The sequence below is a fragment of the Entelurus aequoreus genome, linkage group LG03, assembly GCF_033978785.1.
Source record: "Entelurus aequoreus isolate RoL-2023_Sb linkage group LG03, RoL_Eaeq_v1.1, whole genome shotgun sequence".
Taxonomy (NCBI): Eukaryota; Metazoa; Chordata; class Actinopteri; order Syngnathiformes; family Syngnathidae; genus Entelurus; species Entelurus aequoreus.
This window is the reverse complement of record NC_084733.1, coordinates 84,683,119-84,705,618: the sequence shown is the minus strand read 5'-3', so window position 1 is coordinate 84,705,618 and position 22,500 is coordinate 84,683,119. Positions and strand designations below refer to the sequence as shown.

The 22,500-nt window shown below is 37.6% G+C and overlaps 1 protein-coding gene across 1 annotated transcript in view; it reads right to left on the bottom strand.

Annotated features, from left to right (window-relative positions):
- Nucleotides 1-22,500, bottom strand: part of LOC133645833 (neuroepithelial cell-transforming gene 1 protein-like) — a 24,598-nt gene that overhangs the window by 1,027 nt on the left and 1,071 nt on the right. Inside the window, exons 2-9 of the mRNA XM_062040733.1 lie at nucleotides 16,711-16,777; nucleotides 16,562-16,621; nucleotides 13,038-13,145; nucleotides 12,799-12,966; nucleotides 6,528-6,590; nucleotides 6,351-6,447; nucleotides 3,136-3,212; nucleotides 2,811-3,068 (exon numbers count right to left, since the gene is read on the bottom strand). Of these exons, the coding sequence (XP_061896717.1) occupies nucleotides 2,811-3,068; nucleotides 3,136-3,212; nucleotides 6,351-6,447; nucleotides 6,528-6,590; nucleotides 12,799-12,966; nucleotides 13,038-13,145; nucleotides 16,562-16,621; nucleotides 16,711-16,777 (898 nt within the window). The remainder of the gene's footprint in view (nucleotides 1-2,810; nucleotides 3,069-3,135; nucleotides 3,213-6,350; nucleotides 6,448-6,527; nucleotides 6,591-12,798; nucleotides 12,967-13,037; nucleotides 13,146-16,561; nucleotides 16,622-16,710; nucleotides 16,778-22,500) is intronic.

Genomic DNA, 22,500 nt, shown 5'->3' with positions numbered 1-22,500 from the left:
AACCATCTAGCAATTAGCAGTAGGAACAAAAAAACTAAAATGGTGCATTTCCTCGAGGGTATTAACTCAACCACAGAAGGTACCCGGCATTTTACCTCTAGTGCTAATGCACTTTTATTAAATTGTTAAAAATACTACATTTTCTATATAGTAATGATTGCAAACTAAAACAATATATGTAATCTCATGTGTCATTTTGTAGAACCAAAAATATTTCTCAACATTTATGGTACTCTCAAAAACAATATTGTGTTCTGATAATTATACTAGAATACTAAAATTATTATTTTTTTACCACAAAAATATTTCAATATATATTATGTAGTTTATTACATTTATTGTATGTCACATTCTATATCACATCACTTACACTTTTCAAAAGTAAATATACATAATTAAAATATTACAATGCATCATTGTATACAGTACAGTAATTAAAATCATAGAATATAAAAATACATAATCAAAATATTTTTCTTTACAAAAAACCTAGTAATAAGTCATATTACAATATGCATATGTGTTTATATATTGTGTACACGGTATATTTATGTGTATGCATATATATATGTAAATACAAACACGTTAGGTCAGGAAAAAACACAGAGGCTATTTCATCCCTACAAGCCTGCTTCGCAGATTTCCCTGCTCTTCAGGGGATTTTATTGAAGGGTCTGTGGCCCTTGTTACACAGTAGTGCCTTGTGTAACTACTGTGTAACAATGGCCACACCCCCATGTAATGTACCCTATATATATGTAACAACCCCAGACACGTCAATAAAATCCCCTGAAGAGCAGGGAAACCGGCGAAACAGGCTTGTAGGGATGAAATAGCCTATTTTTTTTAACGTGTGTGTGTATATATATATATATATATTAGGGCTGCAACTAACGATTAATTTGATAATCGATTAATCTGTCGATTATTACTTTGATTAATCGATTAATAATCGGATAAAAGAGACGAACTACATTTCTATCCTTTCCAGTATTTTATTGAAAAAAAAACAGCGTACTGGCACCATACTTATTTTGATTATTGTTTCTCAGCTGTTTGTACATGTTGCAGTTTATAAATAAAGGTTTATTTAAAAATAAATAAATAATAATAATTTATTTAAAAAAAAAAAAAAAAAAAAGCATGCGCATAGCATAGATCCCACGAATCGATGACTAAATTAATCGCCAACTATTTTTATAATTGATTTTAATCGATTTAATCGATTAGTTGTTGCAGCCCTAATATATGCATACATACATATGTATATACGTACACACAAAATATATACACAATATGCATACACACACACATATATACTTAATGTTTTATACATCCACACTATATATATATATACATACACATATAAATATACTGTATACACAATATATAAATACATATGCATATTGTAATATGACTAATTACTATATTTTTTGTAAACAAAATATTTTGATTATGTATTTTTATGTTCTATGATTTTAATTACTATACTGTACAAGCCTGTTTCGCAGGTTTCCCTGCTCTTCAGGGGATTTTTATTGAGGTGTCTGTGGTTGTTACATTACATGGGGGTGTGGCCACTGTTACACAGTAGTGCCTTGTGTAACTACTGTGTAACAATGGCCACTGCGGAAGTTGCTTCCTCGCAGTCCCACTGTCAGACACGGCACAGGAGCCCAGCGTGCAGGTTTTAACAAGCATATGTTTCAACAAAAACTTTTCTCTCCAGTTGAACGCGACTTTTCAGTCACGTCCGTATCCTCTCTCCCCTCCTTGCTCCCGGCCGCTTACTGTTAAAGACAACAGATGATTAGATGAACACGTACCACCTGTGAAATCTAATCACCTGCCAGCCGTGTCTCGCCGTCAGCACTGCCACGCCCCCCGTCGGATGGCGCTCTGTCCTCAGCACCATGGACAGAGGCGGTGACCTTTGCTCCTGCAGGCAGCGCTGGCCACGTCTCCCTCCACAGCCCCACCCCCATGTAATGTACCCTATATATATATATGTAACAACCACAGACACTTCAATAAAATCCCCTGATTAGCAGGCTTGTAGGGATGAAATAGCCTCTGTGTTTTTTCCTGACCTAACATATATTCCGCTCTACCCCAGTATTGAGCACTGTATAACGGATAAACCACAGAAACCTCGACTAATTATATATATATATTAGGGCTGCAACTAACGATTAATTTGATAATCGATTAATCTGTCGATTATTGCTCCGATTAATCGATTAATAATCGGATAAAAGAGACAAACTACATTTCTATCCTATCCAGTATTTTATTTAAAAAAACCAGCATACTGGCTCCATACTTATTTTGATTATTGTTTCTCAGCCGTTTGTAAATGTTGCAGTTAATAAATAAAGGTTTATTTAAAAAAAAAAAAATATATATATATATATATATATATATTTTTTTTTAATTAAAAAAAACAAAAACAAAAAAAAAAAACTCTGCGCATGCGCATAGCATAGATCCAACGAATCGATGACTAAATTAATCGGCAACTATTTTAATCATCGATTTTAATCGATTAGATGTTGCAGCCCTAATATATATATATATACATATATATACACACATATTCTGTATGGAACAATTCTATATTATAATTCTAAACTTAAATAATTTATTAAATGTATAAGTATTTAAAACTGTATGTTTTGCCTTTAAATAAACACTAATACATATTTAAAATATGCATTGTAATAAATCTATTATTTTTCGAGACTTGACTGTCCCACATTTAAGTACTACCCTAATTTGGGAGGCCACTATTAGAGGAAATAAGCACGTACAGCTCTCTCCAGGCTGGCCACGTCCTGGTGGTCCGCGGGAGTGTGTCGGAGGATCTCTCTCAGCAGCAGCGGGTATTTGACCAGGCGCGAGCGGGGGATGTCCAGGAAGCTCCACAGGTCCAGCTTCCTGCTGAAGGGCGACTCCAGGCAGCGCTGGAGGAAGTCCTGCACATGGCGGTCCTGCTTCTTCTGGTCCAGCAGCGCCTTGGCTGCCAGCTGGTTGCTGCAGTAGTTCTTGTAGGCGTTCAGGCCTGGGAGCTGCAGTCGGGAGGAACACGTGGACGGTCTGGGTCACGCAGTGACGGGCGACAAGGTGCTGTCTTACCCAGTCGATCATCGTCTCTCCTATCTGAGCGACTGTCCCGTCGGAGCCTGTTCCTTCTGTCAGCTTCACGAGAAGATCTAAGGAGGAAGACGTTTTAATTCATTCATCGGGCATGTGATGTGAACCTAATGAAAAAGACTGAAAATAAGCGGGGGGGGGGTCTGGGGGCAAAACACTAAAAGAAAAATCTAAGGAAGAGAATCCCTCGGCCATCTTCCACTCGTTATTTTTATATATAAATCACCTGCTTGAATATTCCCTCTTCTCTTCTCGTCATTTGGGATGTCTGTTGTGATTTCCCTTCCTGGTTCCATGACCCGCCCTATCTTGCCTCTGATTGGCCTGTCCCTAATGCTTTGCCCTAATCTTAACCAATCGTGACTCATCATAGTAAACAACCAACCAATCGTGGATGTTCTTATACGTAAACCAACCAATCATCATCGTATATGTTGTACCCTGCCCGTGGAGTTGTTTCGCTACGGAGCTTCGATTTTTAAGTTACCGTGTTTTCCGGACTATAAGGCGCACTTAAAATCCATTTTTCCCCCTCAAAAATCAACAGTGCGCCTTATAACTGCCTAACGTGAGGAAAAATTTGGGTTTTGCTTACCGACCTCGAAGCTATTTTATTTGGTACATGGTGACCAGTAGATGGCAGTCACACATAAGAGATACGTGTAGACTGCACTATGATGGCAATATGACTCAAGTAAACACCAACATTTTATATGTTCCGTTGAAAATATAGAACATTACACACGGCGCTCAAAAATCTATCGAAATGTTTTAGTACGACTTTGGTAAGCTATGGAGCCACACCGCTTGATGTATTGTCGGCGCAGTAAGCATAGGAGTATTATTATGGTGTGTGTATAAGGTAAGACATTATCTGCCGTTTTGTTTCGCAATATTATGCAAAAGCAACTTTTCTTACCTTTTGGTACCTGCTGATCCGTATTTGGGATCTGCATAAGTCCTGAAAATTTGCGCGAGGCCGCCTTTGTAGTCGATAAGCTTCTTCTTTTTCTCTATCTTCTTGTTATGGGACATTCATCCTCCGCTGTTGCCATTTATAATATAAAGTAGTGTAAAGTTCTTACTTATATCTGTCAGTGAACTCGCCATGAGAGCGCTAAAACATACCGGTGTAGTGAGTCTACATTATTCACCCAAGGAACTTTAGTTATTAAGAGTTACAGGCAGACGTTTTTTTCACGGGAAACATTTCGGGTGGTGTTGTTTCCGGATGAGGAGATGCTGCTCCGGTATTGATTGAAGTAAAGTCTGAATGTCATTAAAACAGTTAGATCCCAAATACAGATCAGCAGGTGCCAGAAGGTAAGAAAAGTTGCTTTTGCATAATATTGCGAAACAAAACGCCAGATAATGTCTTACCTTATACACACACCATAATAATACTCCTATGTTTAATCCGCAGACAATCCATTAAGCGGTGCGGATTCATAGCTTACCAAAGTCGTACTAAAACATTTTAATAGATTTTTGCGCATTAAACATAGGAGTATTATTATGGTGTGTGTATAAGGTAAGACATTATCTGGCGTTTTGTTTCGCAATATTATGCAAAAGCAACTTTTCTTACCTTTTGGTACCTGCTGATCTGTATTTGGGATCTGCATAAGTCCTGAAAGTTTGCGCGAGGCCGCCTTTGTAGTCGATAAGCTTCTTCTTTTTCTCTATCTTCTTGTTATGGGACATTCATCCTCCGCTGTTGCCATTTCTAATATAAAGTAGTGTAAAGTTCTTACTTATATCTAGGGATGATGTTCGAAACCGGTTCTCCCGGTTGTTCGATAAGAAAAGAACCGTTCGATAAGAAAAGAACCGATTCCATGGACTCAAATCCCTTTTTGAGAACCGGTTCCCGTTATCGAGGCCACGATAGCAAAGAAAAAGAGTTGGTTAGTTATTCGAATCCCTGGGAACGAATACCGTCCCACAAGAAATGCCCTGTGGGACATCACAGGAAATGATTCCACGCCATATGGTCATTTCCTGTGATGTCACACAAGCAGCAAAAATAATGGACCGGAAAAACCGCCTCAAGGCATGGCTATTTACCTATAGTGATCACAGAGACAGGTTGTTTTTGTGTTACTGTATATATTTGTTTTTCTGAAAAATCCCACTTAATATACTTTGGGTAACAACAGTCAATATTTATTTATTTTATTTTTTTAGGGGGGGTAACAATCAATATTTATCTATTCATTTTATTTTATTTTTTTCTTATAAAATAAAAGTGAGCTTTTGTTAAACCAAATATTGTGTGTTTTTTTCCATATACAACAACCTATCTGGATTCGATAAGAGAATCGATAAGGAATCGGTTCGATAAGAGGATTCGATAATAGGCTCGAACTCGTATAATTTATTATCAAACATCATCCCTACTTATATCTGTCAGTAAACTCGCTATGAAAGCGCTAAAACATACCGGTGTAGTGAGTTTACATTATTCACCCAAGGAACTTTAGTTATTAGAGAGTTCCGGTCGGACGGTTTTTCCACGGGACACGTTTCCGGTGTTGTTGTTTCCGGATGAGGAGATGCTGCTCCGTTATTGATGGAAGTAAAGTCTGAATGTCATCAAAACAGTTAGCGCCATCTTTTGACACTTCTTCCACTCCCGTCCTTGCACGCTACACCGCTACAACAAAGATGGCGGGGGGAAGACGCTGTCAAAAATGAGCCACATAAATAAGACCCGCCCACAAAACGACTGTCAGAAAGCGATTTGAAGATGATCTGTAAAACATCATCTATGCAACATTTTGACCAAAGAACCACCATTACAAGTTATGTAGACCACAAGGAAGTCTTTTACATTTAGAAAAAAATAAATAATATGACCCCTTTAATGCGCCCTATAATCCGATGCGCCTTATATATGAAAACAGATCAAAAATAGACCATTCATCGGCAGTGCGCCTTATAGTCTGGAAAATACGATAATCAAATTTTAAATGAAAAACCTTACTTTTTACCACTGGATTATCAAAAACCGTACTCATTACGGGAAAACCGTAGTTGTTGGCAGGTATGGCAAAGAGACGGATCAAGATTTTAACACATTTTTAAAAAATATTTTTACAGAGATAAAAAAGATGGATTTTCGACTACAGATGGAAAAATGTCATGTATATTGTCTTCTATTCTCCTTGCACTTTTTAACCAGAGTCTTTCCTTACCTTGGTGCAGGGGGATGTAGGCGTCCAGGTCCCCAAAGATGTGGGCCAGTTCCTCCTCTGTCATGATGCAGAGCTTGAGCATGGGGTCATGGTAAGCCTGAGCAAAGCAAAGGCAGCTCATCAGCAAACGGACACAAATGAGGACACATCGGTTTTATTCCATCGTGTCGGGGAAACCTTTCGTGCAAGTTGGAGATCTTCGATGAGATCCTGCTCTCCCCTGAAGAGCTCATAAATTGCCTGGAGGAGGAGAAGAAGACGGGTCACACACACCAGCTATTGTAGCCAAATTCATCACTATTGTCGCGGTATTCATAAATGTACTCAATAAGTACTCATACACACACTGAAATCTTTGAACCAGATGGTAGCCCGAGAGAAGGAGATGAACGCGATTTTGACGCTATAAATATGGAACTTGGAGACAAGCTATTTCGACATAAATGGAGTGCTTACCCAAAATAAACAGGAAACATCGCCGGCCAGCTGGACCAGACGAACAACTGTCCATCGAGTGAGTCACTTTAATATTGATCATGATACACGCAGCACATCATGCGTGTTATTATAACTACAGTATATACATTGTCTTGCTAGCTGAGTACAAACAAAACATGAAATAATACTTTACAGATACTGTAATATGATTGTTCATTTTTTTCAGTCAGTACAGATTGGTGTTCTATCACAGTGTTGTGGAACGTTGGAGCAGACGGAAGCCGAGAGAGTGAGGTCGGCATGACACGATGCTGAAATGTGGGATTTGGAGACAAGCTATTTCGACATAAATGGAGTGCTGACCCCAAATATTCCGGGAAAAAAACGTCCCCGGCCAGCTGGACCAAACAGACAACTGTCCATTGAGTGAGTCACACTTTATATCGATCATGATACACGCAGCACATCATGCGTGTTATTATAACTACAGTATATACACTGTCTGGCTAGCTGAGTACAAACAAAACATGAAATAATACTTTACAGATACTGTAATATGATTGTTCATTTTTTTCAGTCAGTACAGTTTGGTGTTCTATCACAGTGTTGTGGAACGTTGGAGCAGACGGAAGCCGAGAGAGTGAGGTCGGCATGACACAAAGCTGAAATGTGGGATTTGGAGACAAGCTATTTTGACATAAATAGAGTGCTGACCCCAAATATTCCGGAAAAAAACGTCCCCGGCCAGCTGGACCAAACAGACAACTGTCCATTGAGTGAGTCACACTTTATATCGATCATGATACATGCAGCAAATCATGCGTGTTATTATAACTACAGTATATACACTGTCTGGCTAGCTGAGTACAAACGAAAATGAAATAATACTTTACAGATACTGTAATATGATTGTTCATTTTTTTCACTCAGTACAGATTGGTGTTCTATCACAGTCTTGTGGAACGTTGGGGCAGACGGAAGCCGAGAGAGTGAGGTCGGCATGACACAAAGCTGAAATGTGGGATTTGGAGACAAGCTATTTCGACATAAATAGAGTGCTGACCCCAAATATTCCGGAAAAAAACGTCCCCGGCCAGCTGGACCAAACAGACAACTGTCCATCGAGTGAGTCACACTTTATATCGATCATGATACACGCAGCACATCATGCGTGTTATTATAACTACAGTATATACACTGTCTGGCTAGCTGAGTACAAACGAAAATGAAATAATACTTTACAGATACTGTAATATGATTGTTCATTTTTTTCCCTCAGTACAGATTGGTGTTCTATCACAGTGTTGTGGAACGTTGGAGCTGACGGAAGCCGAGAGAGTGAGGTCGGCATGACACAATGCTGAAATGTGGGATTTGGAGACAAGCTATTTCGACATAAATGGAGTGCCGACCCCAAATATTCCGGAAAAAAACGTCCCCGGCCAGCTGGACCAAACAGACAACTGTCCATTGAGTGAGTCACACTTTATATCGATCATGATACACACAGCACATCATGCGTGTTATTATAACTACAGTATATACACTGTCTGGCTAGCTGAGTACAAACAAAACATGAAATAATACTTTACAGATACTGTAATATGATTGTTCATTTTTTTCACTCAGTACAGATTGGTGATCTATCACAGTGTTGTGGAACGTTGGAGCAGACGGAAGCCGAGAGAATGAGGTCAGCATGACACAAAGCTGAAATGTGGGATTTGGAGACAAGCTATTTCGACATAAATAGAGTGCTGACCCCAAATATTCCGGAAAAAACGTCCCCGGCCAGCTGGACCAAACAGACAACTGTCCATTGAGTGAGTCACACTTTATATCGATCATGATACACGCAGCACATCATGCGTGTTATTATAACTACAGTATATACACTGTCTGGCTAGCTGAGTACAAACAAAACATGAAATAATACTTTACAGATACTGTAATATGATTGTTCATTTTTTTCCCTCAGTACAGATTGGTGTTCTATCACAGTGTTGTGGAACGTTGGAGCAGACGGAAGCCGAGAGAGTGAGCTCGGCATGACACGATGCTGAAATGTGGGATTTGGAGACAAGCTATTTCGACATAAATGGAGTGCTGACCCCAAATATTCCGGAAAAAAACGTCCCCGGCCAGCTGGACCAAACAGACAACTGTCCATTGAGTGAGTCACACTTTATATCGATCATGATACACGCAGCACATCATGCGTGTTATTATAACTACAGTATATACACTGTCTGGCTAGCTGAGTACAAACGAAAATGAAATAATACTTTACAGATACTGTAATATGATTGTTCATTTTTTTCACTCAGTACAGATTGGTGTTCTATCACAGTGTTGTGGAACGTTGGAGCAGACGGAAGCCGAGAGAGTGAGCTCGGCATGACACAAAGCTGAAATGTGGGATTTGGAGACAAGCTATTTCGACATAAATGGAGTGCTGACCCCAAATATTCCGGAAAAAAATGTCCCCGGCCAGCTGGACCAAACAGACAACTGTCCATTGAGTGAGTCACACTTTATATCGATCATGATACATGCAGCACATCATGCATGTTATTAGAACTACAGTATATACACTGTCTGGCTAGCTGAGTACAAACAAAACATGAAATAATACTTTACAGATACTGTAATATGATTGTTCATTTTTTTCAGTCAGTACAGATTGGTGTTCTATCACAGTGTTGTGGAACGTTGGAGCTGACGGAAGCCGAGAGAGTGAGCTCGGCATGACACGATGCTGAAATGTGGGATTTGGAGACAAGCTATTTCGACATAAATGGAGTGCTGACCCCAAATATTCCGGAAAAAAACGTCCCCGGCCAGCTGGACCAAACAGACAACTGTCCATTGAGTGAGTCACACTTTATATCGATCATGATACACACAGCACATCATGCGTGTTATTAGAACTACAGTATATACACTGTCTGGCTAGCTGAGTACAAACAAAACATGAAATAATACTTTACAGATACTGTAATATGATTGTTCATTTTTTTCACTCAGTACAGATTGGTGATCTATCACAGTGTTGTGGAACGTTGGAGCAGACGGAAGCCGAGAGAATGAGGTCAGCATGACACAAAGCTGAAATGTGGGATTTGGAGACAAGCTATTTCGACATAAATAGAGTGCTGACCCCAAATATTCCGGAAAAAACGTCCCCGGCCAGCTGGACCAAACAGACAACTGTCCATTGAGTGAGTCACACTTTATATCGATCATGATACACGCAGCACATCATGCGTGTTATTATAACTACAGTATATACACTGTCTGGCTAGCTGAGTACAAACAAAACATGAAATAATACTTTACAGATACTGTAATATGATTGTTCATTTTTTTCCCTCAGTACAGATTGGTGTTCTATCACAGTGTTGTGGAACGTTGGAGCAGACGGAAGCCGAGAGAGTGAGCTCGGCATGACACGATGCTGAAATGTGGGATTTGGAGACAAGCTATTTCGACATAAATGGAGTGCTGACCCCAAATATTCCGGAAAAAAACGTCCCCGGCCAGCTGGACCAAACAGACAACTGTCCATTGAGTGAGTCACACTTTATATCGATCATGATACACGCAGCACATCATGCGTGTTATTATAACTACAGTATATACACTGTCTGGCTAGCTGAGTACAAACGAAAATGAAATAATACTTTACAGATACTGTAATATGATTGTTCATTTTTTTCACTCAGTACAGATTGGTGTTCTATCACAGTGTTGTGGAACGTTGGAGCAGACGGAAGCCGAGAGAGTGAGCTCGGCATGACACAAAGCTGAAATGTGGGATTTGGAGACAAGCTATTTCGACATAAATGGAGTGCTGACCCCAAATATTCCGGAAAAAAATGTCCCCGGCCAGCTGGACCAAACAGACAACTGTCCATTGAGTGAGTCACACTTTATATCGATCATGATACACGCAGCACATCATGCGTGTTATTATAACTACAGTATATACACTGTCTGGCTAGCTGAGTACAAACAAAACATGAAATAATACTTTACAGATACTGTAATATGATTGTTCATTTTTTTCCCTCAGTACAGATTGGTGTTCTATCACAGTGTTGTGGAACGTTGGAGCAGACGGAAGCCGAGAGAGTGAGCTCGGCATGACACGATGCTGAAATGTGGGATTTGGAGACAAGCTATTTCGACATAAATGGAGTGCTGACCCCAAATATTCCGGAAAAAAACGTCCCCGGCCAGCTGGACCAAACAGACAACTGTCCATTGAGTGAGTCACACTTTATATCGATCATGATACACGCAGCACATCATGCGTGTTATTATAACTACAGTATATACACTGTCTGGCTAGCTGAGTACAAACGAAAATGAAATAATACTTTACAGATACTGTAATATGATTGTTCATTTTTTTCACTCAGTACAGATTGGTGTTCTATCACGGTGTTGTGGAACGTTGGAGCAGACGGAAGCCGAGAGAGTGAGCTCGGCATGACACGATGCTGAAATGTGGGATTTGGAGACAAGCTATTTCGACATAAATGGAGTGCTGACCCCAAATATTTCGGAAAAAAACGTCCCCGGCCAGCTGGACCAAACAGACAACTGTCCATTGAGTGAGTCACACTTTATATCGATCATGATACATGCAGCACATAATGCGTGTTATTAGAACTACAGTATATACACTGTCTGGCTAGCTGAGTACAAACGAAAATGAAATAATACTTTACAGATACTGTAATATGATTGTTCATTTTTTCAGTCAGTACAGTTTGGTGTTCTATCACAGTGTTGTGGAACGTTGGAGCAGACGGAAGCCGAGAGAGTGAGGTCGGCATGACACAAAGCTGAAATGTGGGATTTGGAGACAAGCTATTTCGACATAAATAGAGTGCTGGCCCCAAATATTCCGGAAAAAAACGTCCCCGGCCAGCTGGACCAAACAGACAACTGTCCATTGAGTGAGTCACACTTTATAGCGATCATGATACACACAGCACATCATGCGTGTTATTAGAACTACAGTACATACATTGTCTTGCTAGCTGAGTACAAACAAAACATGAAATAATACTTTACAGATACTGTAATATGATTGTTCATTTTTTTCACTCAGTACAGATTGGTGTTCTATCACAGTGTTGTGGAACGTTGGAGCAGACGGAAGCCGAGAGAGTGAGGTCGGCATGACACAAAGCTGAAATGTGGGATTTGGAGACAAGCTATTTCGACATAAATAGAGTGCTGACCCCAAATATTCCGGAAAAAAACGTACCTGGCCAGCTGGACCAAACAGACAACTGTCTGTAAATCTACAGGACATACACTGTCTGGCTAGCTGTGTACCAACAAAAAACGAAATGTGGGCTAATACTTTACAGATACTGTAATATGATTGTTAATGTTTTTCAGTCAGTACAGATTGTTGTCCTATCGCAATGTGTTGTGCATTACAAACTTAAACGCATTTCGTGCTGACGTAGAAGCTAGCTTATCTCTTGCCGTATTTAGCTTTTACGGCTAATACCGTAGCACGCCGATGTGTTAGTACGCTACAGTTCACTCTGACAATAACAATGTTGTTACAGTTTGGTTATTATACAGGTTACGGAACGTAAATGAAGTATTGTTGAGGGTTTTTGAATGCATTTTTAAAGTGATTTAGAGGTTGAATTGATTGCTCCTATGAGCTTTATTGCTAGCTACCTAGAACAAGCCGATTTTTATATGTCAGAAAGCAAAAAAAACCTAAAAACTTTTGTCTTCTTGTCTGTCATAATGATTGTGAACGGTAGGCAAAATTCCCTAAAAAAGTTCATGTTCTCTTTAAAGGGAGCTGAGAAACAAGTGTTTAGAATTTGAGCCAGAACTGTTGAAAAACTAAAACGTCTGCATTATTATAAAACTCTGAGGACATCCCAGTTTGTCCTCCAAAGCATTTTGACCACAACCCACAGGGGGCGCCACAAACGTAATTTATGTAACCGTCGGTGCAAAGACATACCTCTTGTCTCTTGATCTCCTTGGAGGAGAACGAGCTCTTCTGGTGAACGCCCAGCGTCTCCGACCACAACGTGCTGTTCCGGCGCTTGGTGGGCGTGGGGCCTGGAACTCTGCCGCCGCCCTTGAGGGACGCGCCGGGAGACTTGGAATCCCCACGCATGGACATGGACTGGACACAGAAGTTGAATGAAACACGCCCCAAAAATCACCACATACTTACAGTGATCAGACTGGCGTTACCTGGATAGTCTGACCAAAACGTCGCACGGCCCCATTCTTGGATGGAGATATGAAGTTGACCAGAGAGGAGACTCGAGCGAGTGGCCTCACCCGCTTGTTAGTGGGTTCCTGAGAAAATCAACACATGTGGAATTCATGCGCGTCACACCTGCTGTACTATTGTTTACAATCAACTCACCAGCACTATTAATGCTGGCTCTGCGTTATGCTCGTTACCGCTATTACAACATTGGTTCTTTTGCATCAGTCCATCTGAGATGAGCTCGGGCTCGTTTCTGGGTGTTGTTGATAAATGGCTTTCGCTTTGCATAGTAGAGTTTTGCCTTGCACTTACAGATGTAGCGGCCAATTGTAGTTACTGACAGTGGTTTTCTGAAGTCTGTGTGGTGATATCCTTTACACCAGGGGTCACCAACGCGGTGCCCGCGGGCATCTTTGACCAGTTGAGTCGCCCGCTGGCCTGTTCTAAAAATAGCTCAAATAGCAGCACTTACCAGTGAGCTGCCTCTATTTTTTAAATTCTATTTATTTACTAGCAAGCTGGTCTCGCTTTGCTCGACATTTTTAATTGTAAGAGAGACAAAACTCAAGTAGAATTTGAAAATCCAAGAAAATATTTTAAAGACTTGGTCTTCACTTGTTTAAATAAATTAATTTATTTTTTTACTTTGCTTCTTATAACTTTCAGAAAGACAATTTTAGAGAAAAAATACAACCTTAAAAATGATTTTAGGATTTTTAAACACATATACCTTTTAAATTCCTTCCTCTTCTTTCCTGACAATTTAAATCAATGTTCAAGTAAATTTATTTTTTTATTGTAAAGAATAATAAATAAATTTTAATTTAATTCTTCATTTTAGCTTCTGTTTTTTCGACGAAGAATATTTGTGAAATATTTGTTCGAACTTATTATGATTAAAATTCAAAAAAATTATTCTGGCAAATCTAGAAAATCTGTAGAATCAAATTTAAATCTTATTTCAAAGTCTTTTGAATGTCTTTTAAAATGTTTGTTCTGGAAAATCTAGAAGAATTAATGATTTGTCTTTGTTAGAAATATAGCCTGGTCCAATTTGTTATATAGCAGATTGGATTTTAACCTATTTAAAACATGTCATCAAAATTCTAAAATTAATCTTTATCAGGAAAAATTACTAATGATGTTCCATAAATAATTTTTTTAATTTTTTCAAAAAGATTCAAATTTGCTGGTTTTTCTCTTCTTTTTTTCGGTTGAATTTTGAATTTTAAAGAGTCGAAATTGAAGATAAACTATGTTTCAAAATTTAATTTAGAAGTGATCATTTGAAAATGTTCAATTTGAAAAATGTGCACTTAGAGAAAATATAAAAAGAAAGTGTTGCATATTGATATTTATCTGTTTGTATATATATTTATTGTGAGCAATCATTAAGATGATCAGTGTTTCCACAAAGATAAATATAATTAATTATTAATAATAACATAGAGTTAAAGGTAAATTGAGCAAATTGGCTATTTCTGGCAATTTATTTAAGTGTGTATCAAACTGGTAGCCCTTCGCATTAATCAGTACCCAAAAAGTAGCTCTCGTTAGCTCATTTTGCGGTGTGTGTGTGTGTTACGGACAGCAAAGCCCTGTCTGTCTGTTAGTTCCATTTACTTTTTTCTGTGTTGATTGAGCTGTGTTGAAGCAGCAAAAAAGGACATTATGTTAAATGAACAGTTTCTGTCTCTGATAGTTGATATAATAATGTAAGTGCATCATTAAGCCTACATGAACTCCATGGTGTTCAGGGATGAATAGTCTCTCCTATTGCTATTGTACCATTTTTTCCGCTATAGTTACATGAATCATTAGTAATGGAGCAGCCTAGTTTTGAATGGCAGGGTCCCTGCTCTCACATGTTGATAAAAATATAACATTTACATAATAAATCAACGACAGGCTTCCCAAATGCTGTAATACATTAAGCATGACAAGTTGACTTGAAACGGTTTAATGTTGCACTTTTTATATGTAGAAGAAAAATTTGGTCATTTTATTTAATCTGAGCAACAACTTGAGGCAGTTTAATGTTGATTAACGTGGGCGGAATTATTATAGTGTTCCCAATGTTAAAAGGATAAAGCCATTGTTTACAAATTTGGTAAATAAATAACCCAAAAATGTATATTTTGTTGTTTTCTTACTGTACCGAAAATGAACCGAACCGTGACCTCTAAACCGAGGTACACTACCGTTCAAAAGTTTGGGGTCACCCAAACAATTTTGTGGAATAGCCTTCATTTCTAAGAACAAGAATAGACTGTCGAGTTTCAGATGAAAGTTCTCTTTTTCTGGCTATTTTCAGCGTTTAATTGACCCCACACATGTGATGCTCCAGAAACTCAATCTGCTCAAAGGAAGGTCAGTTTTGTAGCTTCTGTAACGAGCTAAACTGTTTTCAGAAGTGTGAACATGATTGCACAAGGGTTTTCTAATCATCAATTAGCCTTCTGAGCCAATGAGCAAACACATTGTACCATTAGAACACTGGAGTGATAGTTGCTGGAAATGGGCCTCTATACACCTATGTCGATATTGCACCAAAAACCAGACATTTGCAGCTAGAATAGTCATTTACCACATTAGCAATGTATAGAGTGTATTTCTTTAAAGTTAAGACTAGTTTAAAGTTATCTTCATTGAAAAGTACAGTGCTTTTCCTTCAAAAATAAGGACATTTCAATGTGACCCCAAACTTTTGAACGGTAGTGTACGTACCGAACCGAAATTTGTGTGTACCGTTACACCCCTACACCCACCTGTTCCCAATTAGCCTGTTCACCTGTGGGATGTTCCAAATAAGTGTTTTGATGAGCATTCCTCAACTTTCTCAGTCTTTTTTTTTGCCACTTGTGCCAGCTTTTTTCAAACATGTTGCAGGCATCAAATTCCAAATGAGCTAATATTTGCAGAAAATAACAAACGTTAAATATCTTGTCTTTGCGGTCTATTTCATTGAATATAGGTTGAAAAGGATTTGGAAATCATTGTATTCCGTTTTTATTTACCATTTACACAACGTGCCAACTTCACTGGTTTTGGGGTTCGTACATATATATTTTAAAAATAGAAATAAAATTAAAACAATGCATATTTAAGATGTTTTTTTTTTTTTTTTTTAAATCTAAAACGTTTTTTTTAACTATATAAAAAATATTTTAAAATGTAGTCTGAACACTTTGACTTCACTATTTTTCTGTCAAATGTAGCAATAATATTCCTCTGTAGGTGTGTCGGACAAAAAGTTCGGGAGTTTAAAAACAAACAAAAAAAAGAAAAAGAATATCAACATTTTGAATTTGAAAAACCGAAAGAAATGTGCAGCACCAGGTTAAAACGTGTTAAAACCTGTTTAATGACTCTTCAGGTGAGAGCCACACCAATTTTAGGATTAGTTTTAATAACACAGTTATGAGTCATTATGAGGAGGGATGAAAAACCCCTGGACACTTTCAAGACAAGACACCATAACTAAAAATGTCTAGGCCCTCACCTTCAGGTCGAAACTGGACAAGCTGACCGTGTCTTCGTCCTTCTCTTTGCGTTTCCTCTTCTTTGGTGACACAACAATTAGAGATGGGTTAGTTTTCACGGCTCTGATCTGATGAGCACAACTGTTGCGGTACATCGACATGATCTCACCAGACTGAAGTCCCAAGGTGTCCCTGGGGTAAGAAAGGTGAAGGAGCTGCCTCTCTGCAATGGAGGTCTGGAATTGTTTTGAAAAAGACACAAAAAATATGTATGCTTTTCACAAAAGGTCATTTATGTCACTGTTGGCGATTATGCACTTTTTGTGTCTTTTTACGCATTGAAATCAGAAAGAACGCATATTTCCCGAAGTCCCGGGACCCAGATTTTTTTTTTTTTTAACCGACCCTGCCTTCTCCGGGTCAAAACTCCAGTTTGTTTGTTTTTTAATCGATTATAGCTTTTTTTTAATCAATTATCGCTTTTTTTAATCAATGTTATTATGAATTATTGATCTATCCTAGGCTCCGATTACTTCACATTTAATATTCCGCTTTAAAAATATTTTTTTGTGGAAGATTTTGCATATTTTGCCATAAAAAAAACATAGTTTTCTTTGACAAAAAGGGCACAAAACAAATGAAAAAAAATAAACTTAATATTGACAAATAGATCTGAAGTTGATGTAGACTCTAGAGATTTAAGCGTTAAATAAATAATGCATGTATGCCCTGGCACACCATTATCATCATTTCATGACCCAAGCAAAACACTTTTTACACTTTTATACTGAAATAAATACACCTACAACTTATTAAACAAAAATATAGAAAAAAGTACCGGCAGCGGTAAAGTTTAGATCAGGCCTGGGCAATTATTTTTCCTCGGGGGGCCACATTTAGAGAAAAAAATGTGTCTGTTTTTAGGAACACTAATACAAAACCTCACAATAATGTCTGATTGAAAGCTAAAAACGTTATGAGGGACCGCCTGAAAAAAACGAATGGAATTTTACATTTTTGTTACTGAATGAGACACCCAGAATATACATGTAAATAAAGAATGTGGGATTTACAATATCAACTATGAACGATAAAACACTGAATATTGACAATATTATTTAAAAAAAATATTTGGGAATGCCCGGTGGGCCAGAATAAAAATCTTAACGGGCCACATGCGGCCCCCGGGCCTTAATTTGCCCAGGTCTGGTTTAGATCCATGAAGGAAAGAAGAAAGTGAATGCATGTTTATAACTGAATACATTTACATATGCATAAAAATGTGTTTTCTTTTGTATTATTTCTTTAAATGAATTAAGTAACGTTTATGACAACCTTTTTCCAAAACACGATATAGAATGCAGTGTTTCCCATAAACTGCCAAGGTACCTGTGGCGGTGGGGGCGTGGCTATGGGCGTGGTCACCATGACATCATCGAGTAACTTGCATAATTTACTACAATGATTTGATTTTCTCTAAAAAGGCTCAAAAAATGTATACTTACTAATTAGAGATGTCCGATAATATCGGCCGATATATGCGTTAAAATGTAATATCGGAATCTTTTTTTTTTTTATTATCGGTATCGTTTTTTTGTTTTTTTTAGTTAAATCAACATAAAAAACACAAGATACACTTACAATTAGTGCACCAACCCAAAAAACCTCCCTCCCCCATTTACACTCATTCACACAAAAGGGTTGTTTCTTTCTGTTATTAATATTCTGGTTCCTACATTATATATCAATATATATCAATACAGTCTGCAAGGGATACAGTCCGTAAGCACACATGATTGTGCGTGCTGCTGGTCCACTAATAGTACTAACCTTTAACAGTTAATTTTACTAATTTTCATTCATTACTAGTTTCTATGTAACTGTTTTTATATTGTTGTACTTTCTTTTTTATTCAAGAAAATGTTTTTAATTTATTTATCTTATTTTACTAATTTTTTTACAAAGTACCTTATCTTCACCATACCTGGTTGTCCATATTAGGCATAATAATGTGTTAATTCCACGACTGCATATATCGGTTGATATCGGTATCGGTTGATATCGGTATCGGTAATTAAAGAGTTGGACAATATCGGAATATCGGATATCGGCAAAAAGCCATTATCGGACATCCCTAATAATAATAACAGTTTTGTTTTAAACGTCCATCCATCCATCCATCCACCCATTTTACAATATAATTACAACACTTTATGTACATATTTATATACAGATTTGAACAATAAGTTATTCACTGAAATATATTTATTAATTGTGGTTCTTACAAAAAATATATAAGCTAAAATGTCTCAAAGCTCTGCCCCTTTAATTAATGCATACTAAATAATTTAACTTTAGCCTACTACCACAACCATATTATTTACCAGCAACATAAAGTGAAACAGAGGCAGAGGTGTCCTGCCACAGTCAGTAACAAATAAACAGAAAACAGTAGTGGTGGTAGATAGACACAGAGCTTCATCAAACACCTGATCCACTGCACAAAGAGCTCCAAAAATCTTGAACTTTAGACTGCCATCAGTTTTACTCCCTACACTTAACCATGTGTTTCCTACTGCCTGCAGACTTTGCACCCTTTGTAATATACACATGTTGTGTTTCAAATATAAATACATTTAATAAAGTCAAATACAAATAAGGCAACAAGAGAAGTATCCTACACTTCTCTTTTGTAAAGTAAATCTGAACAGCCGATATGGGCATCTACATCAACTATATGATTTGCCTGAGAAGCTGGAGAGGACAAAAAAATAAAATAAATAAATAAATAATGTTTTAAAAATGTTTATTTATTTGTGGCGGACGTAATTATTTTGTTGCGGGCCGCCACAAATAAATGAATGTGTGGGAAACACTGGAATGTGAGATATAACAGGATAATGCATGCATTTATCATTTGTTTTCAAGACGCTTACAAAAAAGTGGGGTCCCTGGGACCCCATTTTGAAAATTCCTAGCGTCAACACTGTATGTCGTATAAAACAATTGATCACACGGTTCAAGAATGTGCATGCTGTGTTTCAAACAACTAAAGATACTGTATGTATTGCTGAAGGGAAGCAAGGAACAGTGTTGTTATTGTGACTTCCAACACACTAATATTCTCTTTATTGCCATCATGCCACCCACGGGTTGTTCTGTTAAGACCAAAGAACATGTTGGAGCACAAGTTGAGTAACACAACAAATAAAACAAGTTTTAACATGCGATAAGAGGGACTAAAACAGTTTTTGGTCAAATGTTGTTCTCATTTCCCGATTGCTCGCATTTGTTGCCTTTGAAGACAAAATGTACGATCCGCACTTCACCGACGCTTACAAAGCCACACCAAAGTAAGAACTTGTTGAATTATTAGGCTTCCCTCTATAAATGTGTACATTTATATCTCAACGTTACAAAACGAAAAAAGGCTTTAGTTTGATGGCATTTGATGGCTCCATGGAGCTTTTTCAAAAATGTATGGAAATGGGGGAAAAAAAATGGAATGAAAAATGTTTTTGTTGTAATATAATATAATTTGTGTAGGACGGGGGTCGGCAACCCGCGGCTCTTTAGCGCCGCCCTAGTGGCTCTCTGGAGATTTTTAAAAAATGTATGAAGAATGGAAAAAGATGAGGGGAAAAAAAAATCTATTTTTTTGTTTTAGTATGATTTCTGTAGGAGGACAAACATGACACAAACCTCCCTAATTGTTATAAAGCACACTGTTTATATTAAACATGCTTCACTGATTCGAGTATTTGGCGAGCGCCGTTTTGTCCTACTAATTTTGGCGGTCCTTGAACTCACCGTATAGTTTGTTTACATGTATAACTTTCTCCGACTTTCTAGGACGTGTTTTATGCCACTTCTTTTTCTGTCTCATTTTGTCCACCACACTTTTAGCGTTGTGCATGAGTGCACAAAGGTGAGTTTTGTTGATGTTATTGACTTGTGTCGAGTGCTAATCAGACATATTTGGTCACTGTCTGACTGCAAGCTAATCGATGCTAACATGCTATTTAGGCTAGCGATATGTACATATTGCATCATTATGCCTCATTTGTAGTTTTTTTTAGGTCATTTAGTTTCCTTTAAGTCCTCTTAATTAAATGTATATCTCATGATACATGTAATATGGCTTTTAATTTTTTGCGGCTCCGGACAGATTGGTTTTTGTATTTTTGGTCCAATATGGCTCTTTCAACATTTTGGGCTGCCGACCCCTGGTGTAGGAGGACAAACACGACACAAACATTTTAATTTTCCTGAGGGAACTCTCCTGAAGGAATCAATAAAGTACTATCTATCTATCTATTCCTAATTGTTTGAAATCCCACTGTTTAATATGTTTGTGTTCATGCCTCACCGATGAGCGCCGTTTTGTCCTACTAATTTCAGCGCCACTTGAACTCACCGCTGTGTGGACTGCGACTCAACAGCTTGTTGACGTGTGCGACTTTCTCCGACGCTGCCGCGGAAAGGCGTGTTTTATGTCACTCCTTTGTCTCATTTTGTCCACCAAGTGTTTTATGCTGTGCCCGAATGCACAAAGGCGAGCTTTGTTGATGTTATCGACTTGTTGGAGTGCTAATCAGGCATATGCGGTCACTGCATGACAGCAAGCTAATCGATGCTAACATGCTATTTAGGCTAGCTGTATGTACATATTGCATCACTATGCCTCGTTTGTAGGTATATTTAATTTCCTTTACTTATGTCCTCTGTGTATTTAGTTAAATTGTTTCCATGTTTCATGACACATTATCTGTATGTAATACTGGCTACGTGTCTGTTAGTTGTTTGTGTGCCACATTGTTCCAGACCACAGCAAATATTTTAATATATTCACTAGCCGTTTCCTTTAACTTGGACACACACACATCTATATATACACCTTTGGCCATTCTAAACCAGTCATTTCCAGGAGTTATCTCACCCTCTGAGAAATTTTACTAATGTCTCACAATGTTGTAAAAATGTGCAGAATAAATATTACATTTCAACATTTCTGTCAACAAAGATTTGCGTCAACCTGCGACACATAGACATTTTGATAGTAGGCTATTATAGCTAATATAGACACTTACATCACGTTTTGCCTTCATTATAACACTTATATAAGACTTTTAAAGTAACTTTGATAGTAGGCTAATATAGCTAATATAGACACTTACATCACGTGTTTGCCTTCATTATAATACTTATATAAGACTTTTAAAGTAATTTTGATAGTAGGCTAATATAGTTAATATAGACACTTACATCATGTGTTGCCTTCATTATAACACTTATATAAGACTTTTAAAGTAATTATCATAGTAGGCTAATATAGCAAATATAGACACTTACATCACATGTTGCCTTCATTATAACACTTATAAAGTCATTTTGATAGTAGGCTAATATAGCTAATATAGACACATCACGTGTTGCCTTCATTATAACACTTATATACAACTTTTAAAGTCATTTTGATAGTAGGCTAATATAGCTATTATAGACACATCATGTGTTGCCTTCATTATAACACTTATACAAGACTTTTAAAGTCATTTTGATAGTAGGCTAATATCGACACTTACATCACGTGTTGCCTTCATTATAACACTTATATAAGACTTTTAAAGTCATTTTGATAGTAGGCTCATATAGCTAATATAGACACTTACATCACGTGTTGCCTTCATTATAACACTTATATAAGACTTTTACAGTCATTTTGATAGTAGGCTAATATAGCTATTATAGACACTTACATCACGTTTTGCCTTCATTATAACACTTATATAAGACTTTTAAAGCAATTATGATAGTAGGCTAATATAGACACTTACATCATGTGTTGCCTTCATTACAACACTTATATAAGACTTTTAAAATAATTTTGATAGTAGGCTAATATAGCTAAAATAGACACTTACATCATGTGTTGCCTTCATTATAACACTTATATAAG